A 20,696-nucleotide genomic window follows, 5' to 3' on the forward strand; every position below is an offset into this window, starting at 1 on the left:
GGAGGGGTGTTTGCCCGTTGCCAGGCGCCCGGGTTCTACCCAGGCACTTGGCACAGCCATGCTGCTCGCACCATCCTTCCTGCTACTGCTGCCCTTGCTGGCCATGCCAGCCCCCTCCCTCACCTGGACACGGCCCCTCTGGTACCAGGTGGGGCTGGACCTGCACCCTTGGGGGTGCCAGCCAAACACCCTGGATGGTTGTGGGAGCAGCCTGGGCTGTCCTGGCCACTGGATGGGCATGGGGATGAACCGCATCTACCCTGTGGCCGGGGTCACAATCACCACTACCATGATGCTGATGATCAGCCGGGCCGTGCTGCAGCGGCGGCGCTCCCAGGCTGCTAAGCTCGAGGTGAGCAGAGGACTGCTCTGTCCTCCACAGCCTCCTACCTCCACTTAGACTCAGTGAGCTCATGTCTTCCACCCCTCCTCCCCTCTCTACCTCCTACCCCCCGTGCCTCCATCTGTCTCCTCCCCACCACTCACACCCTGTGGTCCCTATCTCTGTCCACACTCATCAACCCCTGATCATTCCCTATGGCCAGTACTTTGCTCCTATCTATCTACCCCTTTAATGTCCCTGTTCCTCGTCCAGCCCCCTTGGCCCCCATGACCACCCTAGCCTCCAGCAGACCCCTGATCACCCTTCCTCACCAACTCCCTTCCTATGCCCTTCTCCCTGGTCCCATGGCTGCTCCTTACTATACCCCCCCATCCTGTCCCTCTGCTCTCACTCCTGCCTCTTGGTCCTATCCTCAGCATCCTCAGGTGACTACTAACCCCTCTGGACCCTGGAAGCGGCGGGCCCCAATCTCAGACCGTGCCCTGCTCCGTGGGGTCCTGCACATGTTAGATGCCCTCCTGCTCCATATTGAGGGCCACCTGCAGCGTATATCCAACCAACAGAAGACCCAAATAAAGGAGTGTCCCACCCAGACTGGGTGACCCAACGTATGCCTCTCTTTGCCTGGTGGCCAGTTGGGGTTGGGATAGCCTGAGGCTCTGGACCAAGCTCAGGCCCGTGTGTGTGTGCGTCTTCTCCAGGCCTTCCTAGACCCTGTGTCCCCTTTCTACTGCAGCCAGCGGACCTGAGGTCTCTGTGCCCAGGATGGGTGGGTAGATAGGTGGTACTGGCTCACACTGCTCCGTTGCCCCCACCAAGAAATAGACCCCTCTTCCCTCACAAATGCAACTGTCTCTCTGGAGCTCCTCACGGGCCCCAGTGTGGTGGAACAAGACTTGACCATCAGGGCAGAATGGGGTAGTCCATGGAGCACTGCCCAGAGGAGGGGACAACCTAGCTGAGTCACTGAGGGCTCCGTGTAGGTGATGCAGGGGTCGGGGTTGGGAAGGTGGGGTGGAGGCTGAACCCTGGCCGATTTTATCTTTGTGGCAGCCTCAAACATGCTCTGGCATCTGAGTGGCCCTTGCCCTAAGGCCCTTGGAAGTGGAGGGAGGGCTGAACTTCACTCCCTTCTTCCCTTTCTTCTGCTGCAGAAAACCCAAGATGAGTAGGTACTGAGGCCCATATGTATTTAAAGTCTGTTTTAGAAAAAGAATATAAAATTACGAATTAAAAAATAGAAACATGCATTCACATGAGGAAAGAAACAAGAGATTACAAATGTCAAAGAGTTGACCCTACAATGCAAAATCCAGACCAGTAATGTGCTTATGGTGACATCCTGACCCATTTCTGTAATGCAAGTCCTCCTGTACTCCCTGGCTGCTGATTCTGACAACCTCTATATAGGATGAGGAGTTTGTCATATGGGGATGTATTCTCTATACAGAAAAGAGAAAAATAATTCAGTCTTCCTTCTAACGTGGTTGATTGAAACTTGTATTTTAATTTTTGGTAGTTTAGGGACACCTGGGTGGCTTAGTGGTTGAGTGTCTGCCTTTGGCTCAGGGTGTGATCCTGCGGTCCTGGGACTGAGTCCCACATTGGGCTCCCTGCATGGAGCCTGCTTCTCCCTCTGCCTGCCTCCATCTCTCTGTGTCTCTCATGAATAAATAAAATCTTTAAAAAATCTGTTTTGGTAGTTTAGAGAATTCCTCTCCTAACCTGTTTTTGATAATGTCCCATCAATGGTCTAGATGGTTTTCGAATATTGAAAACTGTCATCAACTTACCTTCGTATAGAAGCTGTGTAACTTGGAAGAATTTGCTAAAGATGGACTTCTGGCTCCACAGACCTTTCAAAACTTGTTTTCTTTGTATGGCCCACAATTTTCTAGCACGGGGCATTGTGGGGGCAGGTTCTAAATGCAGTGGGATCCTGTATATCTATTCTGACCAGGAGCTCTAACCTGGCAGGAGGTTCCTGGAGGCCTCCTGTACCAGGGAAGGAACAATAAAGTAACCGCACACAGGAGTGGGGTGAACCACGTTGGGTCCCTCTGAACCCAAACCAAGTGTGTCCCTGAGGTAGGCTTAGCGCTGTGCCACCCAGGTCCCTCAGCGGGAAAGCCTGCTGCTGTCGGCAGATGGGTCTGCCTTAGCTGCAGAAAGGCCTCATCATAGCTAGTTTTTGCCCTTGGCCTAACCCTTTCTCTCCCTCCCTCAGATACCGATCTTGACTCCTTGGTAAACATCCTAATCTCCCTCTTTGAGTTGGTGTCTCAGAGAACTCAACCTGGGACAACCTCCAACCCACCTTCCTCTTGGCTAACCATCCAAACTGTTATAACCCCTTTAATGCTCCCTAAAAGAGGAGGGGTAGGATAAAGGGATTGACTGGAAAAGGAAAGAGGTTCTAACTGAATGCTGTTAGAATATCTTCATTTTGTGAGCTAAAAAAAAGAAAAAAAAAAACCCACCGGAAACAGAAGGTCAGAAAGTTCTACAAGGTGTACCAGCAGTTCCAAAGGAAATACCCATGGATAGAATGATTCGGGGGGGGGGGGGGGGCCTGGGTGGCTCAGTCAGTTAAGCATCTGCTTTCAGCACAGGTCATAATCTCCAGGTCCTGGGATCGAGCCCTGCATCAGGCTCTGTGCTCAGTAGGAGGTCTGCTTCTCCCTCTGACTCTGACCCTCCTCCCTGCTGTGCTCTCTGTCTCAAATAAATAAATAAATAAATAAATAAATCCTTAAAAAAAAGAAAGTCTTGCCCTTATGGACACACTACTGGGGGTCTTCCCAAGGCCCGGAAGAGAAGGCCATTGAAACTTAGGATTCATCAGCTTCTTGCTAGACCCACTTCTACATTCTGAAGGTTCAGAAGCACCGTTTGCTAGTTCTATTGTGGATACTGGATCCACTGATATACAGAACAGAAGGGGCTCCTCCCTTACCCACTCACAAATGGGAAGGTGGTAGTAATGGCGGTGACGGTGAAACCAATTCAAAAAAAGCAATCACTCTACAGAGAGTTGTGCTGGCCTAGTCAGGGTGGAGCAGAGGTGGGCTGACTGCTGGCACCTGAAGAAAAGTGAGGTGACTAGAGTAGGAGAGAGTGTTCCAGTCAGAATGACAAGCCTAGTAGAGGGGGTGGGGGCAGAACTTGGCCTTGTCCATGAACTAGGCGATGGTCAGAATTTCAGGGGACGAAGAAGCTCTGGAGACTAAGGAGCAGGCTAGGGAGGCGGAGGGGTGATACCTCCTGGTGAGGGTTTGGTGGGCAGAATAATGGCCCCTCAAGATGGCCATGGAATCTGTGGTTACAGAACATGGCAAAAAGAACTTGGCAGATGTAATTAAGGTTAAAGACCTTAAGGTAGATTATTCTGGATTATTTTGCTAGGCCCAATGTAATCACATGAGTCCTTAAAAGTGATGAAGAGGGCAAATGAGTTGGTCAGATTTAAATTATGAAAGGTACTTGATCCTCTGTTTCTTGTTTTGAAGATGGGGGAAGGGATCTTCCACCATCCAAAAATCCAAGGAATTCAGATGACCTCTGGAAGCTGGGACGACCCCTTGGAGATAGTAAGAAAAACAGGAACCTGGGGTGCCTAGATGGCTCAGTTGCTTGAGCATCTGCCTTCTGCTCAAGTCATGATCCTAGGGTCCTAGATCGGGCTCCACATCGGGCTCCCTGCTCCTTAGGGAGCCCGCTTTTCTCTCTCTCTCTCTGCCTACCTCTTCCCCTGCTTGTTTGCTCACTCTCTCTGTCAAATAAATAAATAAAATCTTTATTAAAAAAAAAGAAGAAAAACAGGAACCTCAGACCCTACAACCACTAGGATCTAAATTCTGCCAACAGGGGACCCCTGGGTGGCGCAGCGGTTTGGCTCCTGCCTTTGGAGACCCAGGATCGAGTCCCATGTCGGGCTCCCGGTGCATGGAGCCTGCTTCTCCCTCTGCCTATGTCTCTGCCTCTCTCTCTCTCTCTCTCTCTCTCTCTCTCTCTGTGACTATCATAAATAAATAAAAATTAAAAAAAATAAATTCTGCCAACAACCCTAATGATCAGGGACACAAATTCTCTCCTAGAACCTCCAGAAAGAAACACAGTTCTGCTGATGCCTTAATTTTAGCTTAATGAGATCCATGTTGGACTTTGAACCTACAGAACTGTGAGATAATACATTTGTGTTCTGAGTCATTGGGTAATTTGTTGTGACAGCAATAGAAAATTAATACAGATGTTGGTATCACGAGCAAGGTACTACCGTAACAAATTCTAAAAATGTGGGAACAGCTTCGGAATTGAGCAGTGAGCAAAAGCTGGAAGAATGTAAGGAGCATAATGGAAAAAGCCAGAACATCCTTCAACTATTAGCAGAAATCTTGACCTTAAAAATGCTGCCAGTGAGGGCTCAGAAGGAAACAAGTGACATGTTACTGGGGACCAGGAGGAAGCAGAATGCTAAGTAGCTGCAGAAAGCTTAGTGGAATTGTGTCCAGCAGTTGGGTGGAAAGCAGAACTTGCAAATGATGAACTTGAACATTAGGTAGAAGAGACTTCCAAGCAAAATGTTGAAAATACAGCCTTAGCTCTTCTTGCTATTTATGGTAAAATCCAAGAGGAGGGAGGAAGATTGAGAGAAAAAGTATTAAAACAGATCCAAGACTTGATGCTAGAAATTCTTGGCCAACTGTCCAAAAAAAAAGACTTTCCCCAAAATTATTGGCCTTAATACAATTCTAATCAAACCAGGCTTTTCTTTTAGATTGACAGAGTACTGTCTTGATAAATAATTTAGAACACAATGTGACATCACAAGAGATGATAGAGTAGCACTCCTCAGGAATCCTTCCTTCTATTAAAATAACTATTGACCTAGCAAAAATTGTGTAGCAGCTTTTTTGGAATTCTAAAGTCTAGGTTGAACACTTGCAGCATCCAAGGGAGAGCTTGATGGAGAAATTCAATTCAATGAATTTCCCTGTTTCAAACCCCACAGGCTGAGGCAGCTTCCCAGCTGCAGGGGATTTAAGTAGACCTCACTTCACCACCCCCATTTCCACCTTCCTTCTGGGAGCAGGACACTTAAGGAAACCTTTGTCAGATGACTGGCTGACCAAGTGATAATAGAATAGAAACTTCAGTTTCTATACACAACAAGGAAAATACACTTTGTAAAAATAGTATGGAGAGGTCATAAACAGATGGCTTCACCCCTCCACAAGCTGAAATCAGAAATTACTGAAGAAAAAAAAAAGAAATTACTGAAGAGTTCTCACTCTCCAGAATTACCACATTTCATATTCAGAATGTCTAGTTTTTTTTTTAATTTTTTTTTAAATTTATTTATGATAGTCACAGAGAGAGAGAGAGAGAGAGAGAGGCAGTGACACAGGCAGAGGGAGAAGCAGGCTCCATGCACCGGGAGCCCGACGTGGGATTCGATCCGGGGTCTCCAGGATCACGCCCTGGGCCAAAGGCAGGCGCCAAACCGCTGCGCCACCCAGGGATCCCCAGAATGTCTAGTTCTTAACAAAATATTATGAAACATGTTAAGAAATGGAAAAGTGTGGCCCATTCACAGAGGAAAAAAAAAAGAAACTTGACAGGAAACGCCCCTGAGTAAGCCCAGGCAGTGGAATTTTTTTTTAAGATTGTTTATTTTATTCATGAGAGACACACAGAGAGAAGCAGAGACATAGGCGGAGGGAGGAGCAGTCTCCCTGCAGGGAGCCCGATGTGGGACTCAATAGGGACCTATGGGGATCAGGCCCTGAGCCAAAGGCAGATGCTCAAACACTGAGCCACCGAGGTATCCCCCAGGCAGTGATATTATCAGTGAAAGGAAACTGGACAAAGAGCTAAAAGAAATCAGAAAGACAGGGCAGCCCGGGTGGCTCAGCGGTTTATTTTATTTTTTTATTTTTATTTTTATTTTTGGCTCAGCGGTTTAGTGCTGCCTTCAGTGCAGGGCCTGATCCTGGAGACCCGGGGTCAGGACTCGCATCGGGCTCCCTGCATAGAGCCTGCTTCTCACTCTGCCCGTGTCTCTGCCTCTCTCTGTGTGTGTCTCCTGTGAATAAATAAATAAAAACTTAAAAAAAATCAGAAAAACAGTGTCTGCATAAAATTAGAATATCAATAAAAAGAAAATTTTAATGGATCTAAGAATGCTGGAGCCAAAAACTATAAGATAACTGCAGTGGAAAACTAGAAGTGTTCAACAATACACTGGAGCAGGCAGAAGAAAAGATCAGTGGACTTGAAAGTAAGACGAGATATCCAGTCTGAGAATCAGAAAGAAAAAAATGTGCAGATCCTGTAGAACACCATCATGCACAGCAATATATGCATTGTGGAAGTTCCAAATAGAAAAGAAAGCGAGAAAGGGGCAGAAAAAAAGTTTTTGAATAAATAACGGTCACCTCCTCCCCCCAAATCTGATGAAAAACATGAGCACACACATCCAAGAAGTTTGGTTTGGTGGCTTGGGGCTTAGCATAAATGACTCCATTTTGGGCATCTTGCTTTTGACAGTAAATATTGTATGAATCCCATTTTTATGAGTGGGATATTTAAAATAGCCAAATTCATTTAAACAGAAAGTAGAATTGAGATTATCCAGGGTTGGAAGAAGGAGGAAATAGTGAGTTATTGCTTAATGGGTACAGTTTCCATTTAGAATGATGAGTTCTAGAAGTTCTAGAAATAGTGGTAATGGTGGCACAGTATTTTTAATGTAATTAATGTAACTGAGTTGTACACTTAATAATAGTTAAGGTACTAAATTTTATGTATATGTTAGCACGACTTAAATCTAAAATTTGGGGATCCCTGGGTGCTCAGCAGTTTAGCGCCTGCCTTTGGCCTAGGGCATGATCCTGGAGACCCGGGATTGAGTCCCATGTTGGGCTCCCTGCATGGAGCCTGCTTCTCTCTCTGCCTGTGTCTCTGCCTCTCTCTATGTGACTCTCATGAATGAATAAATAAAATCTTTAAAATAAATAAAACTAAAATTAAAAAAAAACAGGGGTGCTTGGTGGCTCAGTCAGTTAAACGGCTGACTCTTGATTTTGGCTCAGGTCCTAATCTCAGGATCCTGGGATTGAGCCCCGCATCAAGCTCCACACTCAGCGAAGAATCTGCTTCAGGATTCTTTCTCCCTCTGCCCCTTCCCCTGCTCACACTCTTGCACATGCATGCTCTCAGATAAATAAATCTTTCAAAAAATTAATAAAATTTTGAAAACACATGGAAAAAAAGCCTAGAATAAACTGGTGAGTATATCAAATAAATATTGAGTGAGAAGAGTAAGGTGAGTCTCAGAGCCTTCTCAGGCAGCACAGGGATCTGGTTACAGGTTTGAGAATCCCTGGGGTGGGTAATAAAGGGGATATGGATAGAGATGGGGCACCTGGCTGGCTCAGTTGGTAGAGTATGTAACTTTTGATCTTGGGGTCATGAATTCAAGCCTCACGTTGGACATGGAGATTACTTAATAATAAATAAAGAAATGCTGTTAGAAAATGCAGTTTCCAATTTAGGGGGGAAAGGGATATTTTGACTTCACCTCATTCCATATACCAAGTAAATTCCAATGATCAGTGAATCATCAAAGACTCTTGCCAAGTCATTGCGATGGCTGCTGCTTTTAATAAACATTTCCTTTTTTGACCAACCTCTCGAAACACATACTTCCCCAGGCTTCTGCAACATCACGCACTTCCTGGTTGTATCATTGTCCTTCCCTTCTCATCCCAAGGTAGTAGTGGGAATGGGGGATGGGTATGAGGAAGACTGGATATAGAAATTATTTTTTTTTAAAGATTTTATTTAGGGATCCCTGGGTGGCGCAGCGGTTCGGCGCCTGCCTTTGGCCCAGGGCGCGGTCCTGGAGACCCGGGATCGAGTCCCACATCGGGGCTCCCGGTGCATGGAGCCTGCTTCTCCCTCTGCCTGTGTCTCTGCCTCTCTCTCTCTCTCTCTCTCTGTGTGACTATCATAAATAAATAAAAATTTTTAAAAAATAAAGATTTGGGATCCCTGGGTGGCGCAGCGGTTTGGCGCCTGCCTTTGGCCCAGGGCGCGATCCTGGAGATCCGGGATCGAATCCCACGTCGGGCTCCCGGTGCATGGAGCCTGCTTCTCCCTCTGCCTGTGTCTCTGCCTCTCTCTCTCTCTCTCTCTCTCTGTGACTATCATAAATAAATTAAAAAAAAAAAAAAAAAAAAAACTAAAAAAAAAAAAAAATACAAAAAAAAAAAAAAATAAAGATTTTATTTATTTACTCATGAGAGACACAGAGAGAGGCAGAGACACAGGCAGAGGGAGAAGCAGGCTCCATGCAGGGAGCCTGATGTGGGACTCAATCCTGGGACTCCAGGATCATGCCCTGAGCCAAAGGCAGGCGCTCAACCACTGAGCCACCCAGGCATCATTTTTTTTTTTTTAAGATTTATTTATTCATGAGAGAGAGACAGGCAGAGACACAGGCAGAGGGAGAAGCAGGCCGCATGCAAGGAGCCTGATGTGAACTTGAACCTGGGAATCCAGGATCATACCTTGAGCCAAAGGCAGGCGCTCAACCGCTGAGCCACCCAGGCGTCCCTCTGGGTGTGAATCTTGAAAGAGTCAAGGTTGTCTCCTAGATTTTTTAGTCTGAACAACTAGGTTAATGGAGGTGTCATTTACTGATGAAGGCAATTATGGGAGGTTTGGAAGGAAGAGTTCAGTGTTAGCCAGGTTTAATTGAAATGTTGGCCCTCCGGAGGAGATAGTGAGAAAATGACGGGAATAGAGAAGCCACTGTCTGTACAGACAGGACTGAAGCCCTGAGGCTGGGTGATTTGACCAAAGAGTAGATTTTATCAGGAAAGGAAGAAGTAGCCAGGACTGAGCCCTGGGCTCTCTATTAAGATTGGGAGGTGAAGAAGAACCAGCTGAGGAGCTAAGAAAGAGTGTTCAGGAGGTGGGACAAGAATAGTAGTGTGGGAACCTGAAAGTAAAGAAGCCATTGGCTTTAGCAACATGGAGCTCACTGGTTACCATGACAGGTGTGGATTTGGAGGAGTGATGTAGTGATTGGACTGGAGTGGATTTGGGAGAGAATGGGAGGACAGGAATTGCATGCAGCGAACTCTTCAGGGGAGCTCTGCTAGAAGGGTACAGAATGTGGGTGTCACTGGAGGAGGTTGTGTCGTAGACAAGAGAAGCCTAAGAAGATGTAACAACTAAACATGTGGTGTCCTGAATAGAATCCTAGAAGAGAAAAAAACATAGGTAGAAAGTAAGGTAATCTGAATAAACTATAGACTTTAGTTAATAGCATACCAATATTGCAACCACCGTACCTTAATGTCAGATGTTAATAATAGGGGAAACTGTGCATGTGTGTATAAGAGAGATATATATGGGAACTCTACTATCTGCTCAACTTCTTTATAAATATAAAACTTCTTGAAACGGAAGTTTTAAAAAAGTGGAAAGATGGACTAGATGATTCTATTTTTAATTTTTCATGTCTAAATCATAACATAATTTCATTTTTTATTTTTTAAAAAGATTTTATTTATTTATTCATGAGAATACACAGAGAGGAGGGCAGCCCGAGTGGCTCAGGGGTTTAGCGCCGCCTTCAGCCCAGGGCCTGATACTGGAGACCCAGGATCGAGTCCCACGTTGGGTTCCCTGCATGGAGCCTGCTTATGTCTCTGCCTCTCCCTCTCTCTCTGTGTGTGTGTCTTTCATGAATAAATAAATTTTAAAAATCTTAAAAAAAAAGGAGTTCTAAAAATAATAAATAAATAAATAAATAAATAAATAAATAAATAAAATAAAATACACAGAGAGGAGAGAGAGAGGCAGAGGCACAGGCAGAGGGAGAAGCAGGCTCCATGCAGGGAGCCCGATGTGGGACTCGATCCCTGGTCTCCAGGATCACGGCCTGGGTCAAAGGCGGGCGCCAAACCGCCGCGCCACCCAGGGATCCCCATAACATAATTTTAGACCACAAAATATTAATAAACACACACTTAAGCGCCTTTTGTCTGCTTTTTATAAAAGTTATATTTTAAGTATGACTTTTTTTTAAAGATCGCAAAGACAGAAGTAGAATAAATCACACATAAATTACGTAAAAGCAGAGTTCAGAGGTATGCTCTTTCAAAAGTAACATGTGTTTTGCAAAAATTAGAAACTTTCTATTAACACAGAAATCTATCTATGGTGAGCATCCTTTTCTTCCCTTCAATCCGTTTTTCCAGAAGTCCCTCGGCTGAAAGTTTCAATTGAGTTCCTCCGGATTTTTTTCTTTTCTATGTGGTCTATTAGAAAAGCCGTATTGTTTTGTTCTGTTTGTGGGTGTGCGTTTTGTTTTCTCAAAAAGGAGTTGCAAAGTCACAAATCCGAGACGAGGAGTTTTCCCGTTCTACAGTGCGCAGTGGGCACGTCGCCGGGAACGGGGAGCAGCAGCTTCTCTCTCACGTTCCTCTCGGAATTGTGGCTCAAGGTCGACGACTCCGAATTCGACGTTACTTTCACGGGGCGTCTGGGTGCACATGCACAGTGCCAGCATCAACCGCGAACGAACGGAATCCATGTTCTCTCCACCCAAGTAAGTAGTCTCTAAACTGTTCCTTTTTCTCCAATTCCCTCGACGTCAACCGTCTGAATCTACTTCGTCCTTTTAGAGAGAAAACCGTGATCAGCAGCTACCTCACAGCGCCAGCAATCCGCGCCGCAGCTAGGGCCCTGCGGCTCCCATCCCCGGACACGCGGCCGCTGCGCCCCCGGCCCGCGCGGCAGCTCCGAGCTCGCAGTGGATTCGGGGCGCCCGCGAGGCGTGAGGAACATCGGCACTTTGACTCTCACGAGTGAAGGGGGAAGCTGGACTGTACCGCGGACGCACCGGCACTGGCCACGCACAGCCAGGTGGGCTGAGGCACGCGGGCACCCGCCGACCTGCGGGCACAACCACAGACCAACGGCGCGTGAAGAAGCTGCTCTCCGCCAGGAGGCGGCCGAGCGCCACGGCTGCGGCAGTGCGCCTGCGCCTCGGACGCCGTCGCGTCCCCTTTTACGCTTGCGTGACGCGACCTAGCGTCGACTGGAGCTGGAAGATGGCGGCTTCCGCGGTTTGCCGGGCGGCGGGCGCCGGGACGAGGGTGCTGCTGCGCACCCGCCGCTCGGTGAGGCGACAGCGGGAGCACAAGGCCGCGGAGCGCGGGGCTTCGGCACGCGGACGGGAGCGGACTGTTTAGCGGCGCAGGGTCACCATTGGGGAGATTCCGGGGTCACGGCCGTGCGAAGGTCACGGCGCTGAGCGGGGATTGGCGGCGGGCCGGGGCGGGGGTGGGAGGGCTGCGACCGGGATCCCACTGCTGGCCAGGGAGCCGCGGTCAGATCCCGCAACCCAGGCCTCAATCTCGGTCGTCCTTTTTTAGCAGTCGTCCCTGCTGAGGTCGCCTGCCTTGCGGAGCACCGCCACCTTCGCCCAAGCTCTCCAGAGCGTGCCAGAGACGCAGGTCAGCCTGCTGGACAACGGGCTGCGAGTGGCCTCCGAGCAGTCCTCCCAGCCTACCTGCACGGTGAGCCGGGGCTCCCCTCGGGAGGCCGCCTCCCTACTGCGCCTGGCGTCTTTTCCTAGGTCAGGGTGTGACCTTGGGCTCAAGTCCTCTGTGGTTTGGGTCAGACTCCTTATTCACCACTGAATTGACTCTGCTGCCTTAATCCCGACCCCAGCTAGGCCTGACTTCTTGGAGGCATTCCTCACTATAACTAGCACACATTTAGTATATGATGCCTGCCAAGCCAGAGGCCAGGTTTTTTTTTCCAGCGTATTCTTAAGCACCTCAAAGGAGAGAAGTGATCCTGTTTTCATTTTACGATGAGGAAAATGGGTTTCAGAGACATAAGGTAACTGCTAGAGTCACAGCCCAAAGTCATAATCTCCTGGCTAGACTACTTACGGGCTTGCATAAGGAATGCATTTGAAAATTCCGAAGAAGGGATCCCTGGGTGGCGCAGCGGTTTGGCGCCTGCCTTTGGCCCAGGGCGCTATCCTGGAGACCCGGGATCGAATCCCACGTCAGCTCCGGGTGCATGGAGCCTGCTTCTCCTTCTGCCTATATCTCTGCCTCTCTCTCTGTGTGTCACTATCATAAATAAATTAATTAAAAAAAAAAAAAAGAAAATTCCGAAGAAACGGTTGATTTTCCAAAAAAATACAAATCCCCCAAATTGACTTAAAAGAAATCTTGGTTAGGTATATGAATAGATGAGAAGATTCTGAAGATGTAATCCTCTTCTCTGCACTCTAAACGCCAGGGTGCAATAAGACCAATAAGTGGTCTTATTAGTAAATTCTTTTAGTTTTCCAGGAACAAATAATGTGCTTTAAGTTGTTACTGAACGCAGCAAAAAATCATGGGCAACTTTTGTATTACGTGGCTCTTATATAAACTGACCCAAAACCTGTTTAGAAAGTTGGTGAGAGAATGCTGTATTTCACGGACTCTGAGAAGCTCTAATTGTAAGGGGCACCCACTGTGTTCCAGTGGCATATAAAGAATGCTGCCTATGATAATCAAAGACTACTGTGGGTTGTAAGATTTAAGTTTTCCTTCTGAGATGTTAGTTGTGAAATAGATATTAGCGTAAGAATTTATGTTATATTGTATGCCTAGCAACATCTCTTAGGAAAGTAGATGTGAAAATTTTAAATCAGCTGTGAGCAAATATTAAAAGACTAGATCTATGTGACTTGTGTGTGATGAGTGATGTGGTGTGTTTCATAGCACACCAGGAGGCTCTTGAAGTAATGATGAGATTCTCTCATTGGGTGCCAAGGAGACATTTGGCAGTGTTAAGTATCCAAGTCTGGTTAAAAACTTAAAAAAAAAAAAATTGTGAATGAAGGCTCCTTGCTTAATAAGATAAAATGTTCAGTGTCTAAACCAATAGCCTGGGCAGCTCCCGTGGTCCAGCGGTTTAGCGCCGCCTTCGGCCCAGGGCCTGATTCCTGGAGGCCTGGGATCGAGTCCCACGTTGGGCTCCCTACATGGAGCCTGCTTCTCCCTCTGCCTGTGTCTCTGCCTCTCCCTCTCTGTGTCTCTCATGAATAAATAAATAAAAATTAAAATAAATAAATAAACCAATAGTCTTCCTTAATGGTGAAAGACAAAATTACCAGAACAAAGGCAGGGTATAATTTTTAGAAAGCAGAAAATAAGTTGTTGTTTGCAAACAATGTGTCAATTGCCTAGGAAAAAAAAGAGTCAACTGAAAAGCAAGACAATATAAGAATTTCATATTGGTAATGGGGTTAGGTGAGTGTGCACAGTTAGGAGCTTCCTTGAGAACCAGCCTACAAATAGAGTGGGAAGGAGAGGGGACATGGTATGTCTTTGAGCCCCTGCCTGTGCCCAGGGCACAGCTGTATCTCCAAGCACATGGGGTCCTACTGAGACAGCTTTCCCCCAACCTTGGGACCGTGAGCCCCGACCTGGGGCTTCTGCTGAGTCTTCCAGGGTAAGGCGTAAGTGGGGGCTGGGGTGGTTTGTGTGTTACCTTTGTTGATGGCTTCTTGTCCAGGTCGGGGTGTGGATTGATGTTGGCAGCCGTTACGAGACTGAGAAGAACAATGGGGCAGGTTACTTTCTGGAGCATCTGGCTTTCAAGGTGAGGCTCTTGAAGTCCTGCATCTCCCCTGGGGTTGGGGCTGCCTGGTGTTCCTCCTGAGGAGGATGTAGCTGAGATGAAGCCAGTGGCACAAAGTCAGCTTCCTCAGTTTTGGGCTTCAGCTGGGGGGCGATCTCTGGCTGGCCTTTCTGGAAGGAATCACGTGGGCTTAGCCTCTCCTGAGTGAATATATATCTGGTCAGCCCCTGCACAAGGCCCCCAGCGCCTAAAAGAAACCCAGGGAGACGCAGGACCCCACTCCTCACCAGAGAGGCTGGGCGTGCGTCATACGCATGCATTGGTGCGGAAGTGTGGAACACGTAGATAGATGTTAAGATATGTATTTGAACAAACTTGTAGACTTGGGCTGTCAAGCGTTCTCGTGAAATGCTCTCTGGCCGAATATCTGGGCATCTTTTGTTTCTAGAAGTAAATACTGAGCTTTCCTGAGGTTGGAGATAGTCTTCATCCTTAGCCCCTCAGCCAGCCCATGTTGTCATGAAGTCTGTTTTTTTAAAAGAATGAAAAAAATGGAGGAGGAGATATAGATGGGTGGAGGCGTGGAGCAGGACCATGTAGATAGCCTAGCCAGCAGCAACATCACAGATGTGTGTGCAGATCTCAAAATGGATGTGTGTGCCAGTGGACACACACACACATACACGTACAGGGCTGGGGTTGAGTCCCACAGAGGTTGCACTAGTACACACACAATAATATGAGTGGCTTGGGGTTAGAGTGGGTAATGGCAGCATCAGCTGAACATTGATGTGTACTAACCTGACCATGACTGTCAGCAAGGTGACAGAGAATGCTGGGAAGGTCAGGCTGCTATGGGGCTCTGGATTTCAGGCAATATTTGCACTGGCTTTGCCTTTCTTGGTCCCTGGCTGTCTCCATTTTGTTAGCCTATGATACTGTGTGGCCCTGCTTGGTGCTTGGTGAGTATGGATTGTAGGCCCTGTATTCCCATCATCTTTGCTAAAGGATGTGCCTGTGGACTAGTGATCCTGCTGAGACTTTAGCCTTTGAATATAGGGGTCCTGAGTTCCCATGTGGCTCCTGATTGGTCCTTTTGCTGTCTGGCTCAAGGGAACAAAGAATCGACCTGGCAATGCCTTGGAGAAGGAGGTGGAGAGCATGGGGGCCCATCTCAATGCCTATAGCACCCGGGAGCACACTGCTTACTATATCAAGGCGCTCTCTAAGGATCTACCAAAAGGTAAAGCCTGGAGGAGGAGGCAGGGACAGGATGATAGGACTTAGGGGTACAGAGGACAGGCCCCCAGGAGCTTGGCCTGGCTGAAGAATGGGGTTACCCTGACAGTATACTCTTGTAGCAGGGCAAGCAGGCATGCCAGGCTTGGGGGGCGGGGTGTGTGTGTGTGTGCTGTTACTGGCCTGCAGTAGCCACCTGGTGCCTAAACCTGCCCTTCTTGGATCTAGCTGTGGAGCTCCTGGCTGACATTGTGCAGAACTGCAGCCTAGAAGACTCCCAGATCGAGAAGGAGCGTGATGTGATTCTACAGGAGCTGCAGGAGAACGATGCATGCATGCGGGATGTGGTCTTTGACTACCTGCATGCCACAGCATTCCAGGGCACACCTCTAGCCCAGGCTGTGGAGGGGCCCAGTGGGAATGTCAGGTGAGGGTTGGCTGGACCTCTGCCAGAACATGCTCAAGCCCCATCCACATGAGTTTGTTTTAGTTGGTCTGTGCTATTATATTAATTTGCACAATTGGAAACATCTCTGTTGCCACATGGTCCCTGGGGTTCTTTTTGAAGACCTGTGTGGTCTTTACTCAGATTGTGGGCTTCCTTGTAGGGTTTTATGTGTCCTGACCACCTGAGGGAGAGAGCATTGGGGGTCTTGTCCTCTGGTGGGGATCCTGACACCTCCCTTGGAGAGAAAGCACTGTCATGAGGGCAGACATGTGGTGGGGACCCTGGCAGGCTGGGTGGCAGAGATGGGAAATGGGATCAAGGGGTCTGCTAGGGCTTGCTCCCTGGAGAAGTCCTGTCTCCTCAGCTCTGTGTTGTGAGACCCAGATCACTGTGATTTGGGAGAGGCGTTGAGCCATTGGCTGTATGTCTTTCAGGAAACTATCTCGTGCAGACCTGACCGAGTACCTCAGCAGGCATTACAAGGCCCCTCGCATGGTGCTAGCAGCAGCTGGAGGTGAGTACTGGGCTCACTGAAGCCCTGTGGTGATGGGTGGGTGGGAACCAGCCTTGGTTACTAGGGCCCAGGTCTCCTGCTTCTGACCATAGGGAATCTTCCATTCCTGGGGACCCTGTTCCTATTCTGTCCTTTAGGGGAGTGACTGCCACCCATCTTTGGCACCCGCCACATAAGGATGCTGCTCCCTCTCATTAATACAGGCCTTTCTCAGCCCCACCTGTTCCCTAAAAGACCTAGTTAGCAGGCTGATGGGGGATATAGGCCCTCAGGGTGTTCCTTGCAGCCTTGCTAGTGGGCAGCCAGGCACTGGGGTGTGACAGTGCATATATGATGACAAACCAGGAATTGCAGAGTTGGAGGTTCAGGGGTGCTTTTGAAGTATATGCTGTGGGAACCAAAGTCTAAAGGATGGGGGGAATCAGGTAGGAGCTAGGACCCTGGGTGGTGGGGCAGGGCAGTGTCATGGCCTGATGCTTGGCTGTTGTGTGGGGGCCGGAGCACATGCAGACCGATCAAGATGCTAGAGTGGCAGAGACCTCCTCTTGTAAGGGTGAGGGTGGGAGGTCCTGCAGTGTCCTGAGGGGCTGAGGTCACAACGTTATTTGTGAATGTCCTCAGAGTGAGTCACAGCCCTATGGTAGCACCTCTGTGCCCTCTCATTTGCCACCTCTACAGGGTAGCAGCCAGGATCCTCTTGAAGGGTCAGAGTGATGAAGCAGGGCAGCAGGCCTTGTGCCTGGGGTACCCCAGTCTTGTCCTTAATGTGGGGGTGAATGGATCACATAGAGACCCATCTGCAAGCCCAGCATGCTACTGCTTCCCTGGGGATGAGGTCATAGGCACTCTTTGACCGTCAGGTGCCTGCCCTACCTCTTGAGGCAGAGTCTGCCTACAGGGCACTCTTCCCTCACCCTGTCCCGATGTCATGTTCTCCTTCTGTCTCCCACTGAGATAGGATGTGGGGTCCCCTGACCCTGTGCCTTGGACCCTACCTGGCCAGTAACAGTGCTGTCTATTTTGGCAGGGGTGGAGCACCAGCAGCTGCTGGACCTCGCCCAGAAGCACTTCAGCAGCGTTTCTGAGACATACACAGAGGACACTGTGCCCACTCTGGCTCCGTGCCGCTTCACGGGCAGCGAGGTGGGCTGCCTTGTGGGCTGGGGCAGTGTTCTTAGTTAGCCCAAGCCTCTAGATGGGCCCTCAGGTACCTGGTTGTCTTCATGACTCCAGAGGAGCCTCGGGAGTTGGAAGCGGGTCTTGTGGCTGTTGTGTCACAAGCACAGGTGTTCACACACACATGTGCATGCTTCACCCAGAGCTGGTACCTTTTCTGGTCTCTGGATGTTCTGCCTCTCTCAGTCATGCCGTGTCCTTTTTCAGATCCGCCACCGCGATGACGCTCTGCCCTTGGCCCATGTAGCTATTGCAGTAGAAGGGCCTGGCTGGGCCAACCCGGACAACGTGGCCCTCCAAGTGGCCAATGCCATCATTGGCCACTATGACTGTACTTATGGTGGCAGCACGGTAAGCACCGGGGCGAGCATGGGACCTTGCCTTCAAGGTACAAAGGGTACCAGGGCTGTGGGCTCCTGTACCTTGGGGTTCAGGGTGTGAACCATTGACAGGAGGGTGAATGCTGACAATCCTTGCCCCTGGCAGCACCTGTCCAGCCCACTGGCTGCTGTCTCTGTGGCCAAGAAGCTGTGCCAGAGTTTCCAGACCTTCAACATCTGCTACGCAGAGACTGGGTTGCTGGGCGCACACTTTGTCTGCGATCGCATGAACATTGATGACATGATGTTCTTCCTGCAAGGCCAGTGGTGAGTGGCAGCCCAGTACTATGGGGTGCAGGAAGGGCCTTTAAGCAGGGGTGAGGTAGGAGACCGCATCATCCCTCGGGATGACCACCCTGTCCCCTGCCCATTTCAGGATGCGCCTGTGCACCAGTGCCACAGAAAGTGAGGTGCTCCGGGGCAAAAACATCCTCAGAAATGCACTGGTGTCTCATCTGGATGGTGAGTTGTGCAGCCCTCCTCACAAGGAGAGTGTGGAGCGCATCCTGGCAGGGACAGCCCCAATATAGCCACGTTCCCAACCAAATTGGGAAAGGAAAACTCTGAAGGCCATGCCATATCCCCACTCCCACTTCCAGGGGTGTGGTGTGTCCAGTACGAGTGCCAGTGGGCCAGGTCAGCAACAATCCATTGTTACAGTGGCAAGTGATAGTAGAAGTGGGGGGATGAGATCTGGGGTCAAACCATGGTCCAGGTGTCAGCTTAGAGATGGAGGCTCAGTGAGTACCGGTGGTCCAGGACTGGACTGGGTGGACCGGTAACCCTCCCCTGACCCTTGCAGGCACCACTCCTGTGTGTGAGGACATTGGACGCAGTCTCCTGACTTATGGCCGGCGCATCCCCCTGGCTGAGTGGGAAAGCCGGATTGCGGTAATGTGGGCCCCTGGGGGAGGTTCTGGAGTCTTGACCTGGCAGACTTCTAAAGGGCGGGGAGTTCAGGCCTGACAGCGCACTGTGCAAACTGCTCCCGTAGGCATCTCCGGTGTCTTAGGCAGCATCACCCACGGGTGGCATTACTGGAGGGCAGGGCAGAAGCACCGATGGCTGAGGGGATGGGCGGGGCCTGCTGCCTTTTCCCTTTGGGTGAAGGGCAGCTCCTTGGTTCATATAGAAGATCAGGGCTGGCTGGGTGATGTTGGCCTGCTGAAGTGGTCCCAGGAGTCTGCCTGTCAGTGTGCTCTCTACTTCACCCTGCAGGAAGTGGATGCCAGTGTGGTGCGTGAGGTCTGCTCCAAGTACTTCTATGACCAGTGTCCGGCAGTGGCTGGATTGGGTGAGTAGCCTAGAGGGCCTGTTCTTAGTCCTCCTCCTCAGGCCTCCTCTTGGCCTCCCCTTCTGCCTCTGTTCCCCCACCCCCTAGCCTATGCTGGCAGCAGCAAACTGAGGCCCCTGAGAGGCTCTGCCCACTAGCCTGGCTGCCAGGGAGTTCTTGCTCAGAAAACCTGTCCCAGCAGCTCCCTGACTCCCTGCCAAGGTACCTCTATCAATACCCCACACCCGCCAGGTAACGGACACCTCTGTGTGGGGGGTGGGGCTCCAAGAGCATGAAGTGACAGGCTCAGCACCCCTGGGGGAATGTTCTCTTCCCTTTTTCCACTGAAAGCCTGTCTTGTGCTGCTCTGGGCAGCTCTGAATCGGGTGCGGCGCAGGGCCAGGTGTCCCTGTACAGGCCAGGTACCCCACCCTGACGCCCCACCCTATCCCCACAGGCCCCATTGAGCAGCTCCCAGACTACAACCGGATCCGTAGCGGCATGTTCTGGCTGCGTTTCTAGGCAAGAAGGCTGTACGGGCAAGAGGGCTGGGCCAAGGTTCATGGTCCCTCCTCCCTACCACAAACATGCCACCTTGGCTCTTCAGACCTGTGTGCAGATTACCTTACCTCCAATAAAGTCCTGTGTTGAGAACTGTGTTGTCCTCTCGGCATTACCATGGAGTCCACTGGGCAGTGGATGGGGGAACAAGGACTTCTCTTAGGTTCTATATGCCCCCGATCCTTCTGCCTTCCCACAGGCTGTTGTATCCCCAGCCAGGAGCAAGCGTGGGGGCCGCAGTATGGAGGCCGGAAGCCTTTGATGCCTGCAGGGAGCTGAAGCCAGATGTTTCCATTTAGCCATGTGGGGGATGCTCCTCGCTAGTCTGTCCCAAGAGTAGGGTGTGGGAACCCATGTTTTTGCCCTGGTAGAGGTTCCAGCCTGGGAACTCGGAAGCCAGGAAGGAAGCCCTTGGTGTGGGCCCTGTGCAATTGCCTTCTGGCAGTTCCTGGTCCCCTGGACAGGCCAGGAGGGCCAAGGAGTGTCCCTGAGGAAGCCTCCTTCATATGTTTACTCTGGATCCTGGGAGGAGGATAGCCTGGGGCATAGTGTTCCCATCTGATTTCTAACTATTGCCTGGACAGGCAGGGCAAGAATCCTTTGCCTCGATTTGCTGCTGACTCAGGCTCCGAGAATAGCCCTGAGCTCAGTGGGGCCTGAGCCCCCTCCCTTGACTAGATCTGTCCCAGGCAAGTCCTGAGCTGCTGGCCTGATGATCCCCTTCCCATCTACCTGAGGCAGCCAGGACCTGGTGGAGCTCTCTGCTGCATAGTCCCCCTTCAGGCCCTGGGCCCACAAGGCAGGTCAGCAGGTAGACCCTTCTTGTTTCCAGCCCTTCTGCAGTCAGATTCCCTGGGAGCCCAGGAAGGAAGTGGAAGTGAGGGGCCGGATTTTCTTAGCAGAAGTGCCGCTGGCAGTCGGGACCAGAGTCCTGGGACAAAGGTCATTGAGAAGCAGGCTCTTCAAAATCACCCAGCACCCCAGCCTTACAGTGGCCCAAACAACCCTTGAATCACTCCTGCCCTGCCCCAGTGTCTTTCCCTCACCTCTTCATTGACACCAGTTGTCAGTCAAGAAATAATGATCAAGTGCCT

General features: G+C 49.9%; 2 protein-coding genes across 3 annotated transcripts; both read left to right on the top strand.

The window, feature by feature from the left end:
- Positions 1–58: 58 nt before the first annotated feature.
- Positions 59–945, top strand: TMEM89 (transmembrane protein 89). The gene is made up of 2 exons (XM_055342917.1): positions 59–352; positions 760–945. The coding sequence occupies exons 1-2, from the start codon at positions 59–61 to the stop codon at positions 943–945; spliced, it is 480 nt and encodes a 159-aa protein (XP_055198892.1).
- A 10,441-nt stretch (positions 946–11,386) lies between these two features.
- LOC129522437 (cytochrome b-c1 complex subunit 1, mitochondrial) lies at positions 11,387–19,695 on the top strand. 2 transcript variants are annotated; one of them, XM_055344710.1, is made up of 13 exons: positions 11,387–11,541; positions 11,797–11,940; positions 13,946–14,032; positions 15,125–15,254; positions 15,479–15,677; positions 16,133–16,212; positions 17,240–17,355; positions 17,596–17,739; positions 17,875–18,035; positions 18,145–18,230; positions 18,571–18,659; positions 18,987–19,062; positions 19,499–19,695. In XM_055344710.1, the coding sequence occupies exons 1-13, from the start codon at positions 11,473–11,475 to the stop codon at positions 19,561–19,563; spliced, it is 1,446 nt and encodes a 481-aa protein (XP_055200685.1). In that variant the 5' UTR covers positions 11,387–11,472; the 3' UTR covers positions 19,564–19,695. The 2 variants fall into 2 exon arrangements, with proteins under 2 accessions (XP_055200685.1, XP_055200684.1); XM_055344709.1 differs by having other exon boundaries at positions 11,431–11,541; positions 11,800–11,940.
- Positions 19,696–20,696: the final 1,001 nt, after the last annotated feature.

The sequence above is a fragment of the Nyctereutes procyonoides genome, unplaced genomic scaffold (genome assembly GCF_905146905.1).
Source record: "Nyctereutes procyonoides isolate TBG_1078 unplaced genomic scaffold, NYPRO_anot_genome, whole genome shotgun sequence".
Taxonomy (NCBI): domain Eukaryota; kingdom Metazoa; phylum Chordata; class Mammalia; order Carnivora; family Canidae; genus Nyctereutes; species Nyctereutes procyonoides.

Coding starts and splice junctions, on each gene's coding strand:
- TMEM89 (XM_055342917.1), top strand. CDS start 59: ATGCTGCTCGCACCATCCTTCCTGCTACTGCTGCCCTTGCTGGCCATG. Junction 353..759: donor CCCAGGCTGCTAAGCTCGAG/GTGAGCAGAGGA, acceptor TCCTATCCTCAG/CATCCTCAGGTGACTACTAA.
- LOC129522437 (XM_055344710.1), top strand. CDS start 11,473: ATGGCGGCTTCCGCGGTTTGCCGGGCGGCGGGCGCCGGGACGAGGGTG. Junction 11,542..11,796: donor TGCTGCGCACCCGCCGCTCG/GTGAGGCGACAG, acceptor GTCCTTTTTTAG/CAGTCGTCCCTGCTGAGGTC. Junction 18,036..18,144: donor TTCTTCCTGCAAGGCCAGTG/GTGAGTGGCAGC, acceptor TGCCCATTTCAG/GATGCGCCTGTGCACCAGTG.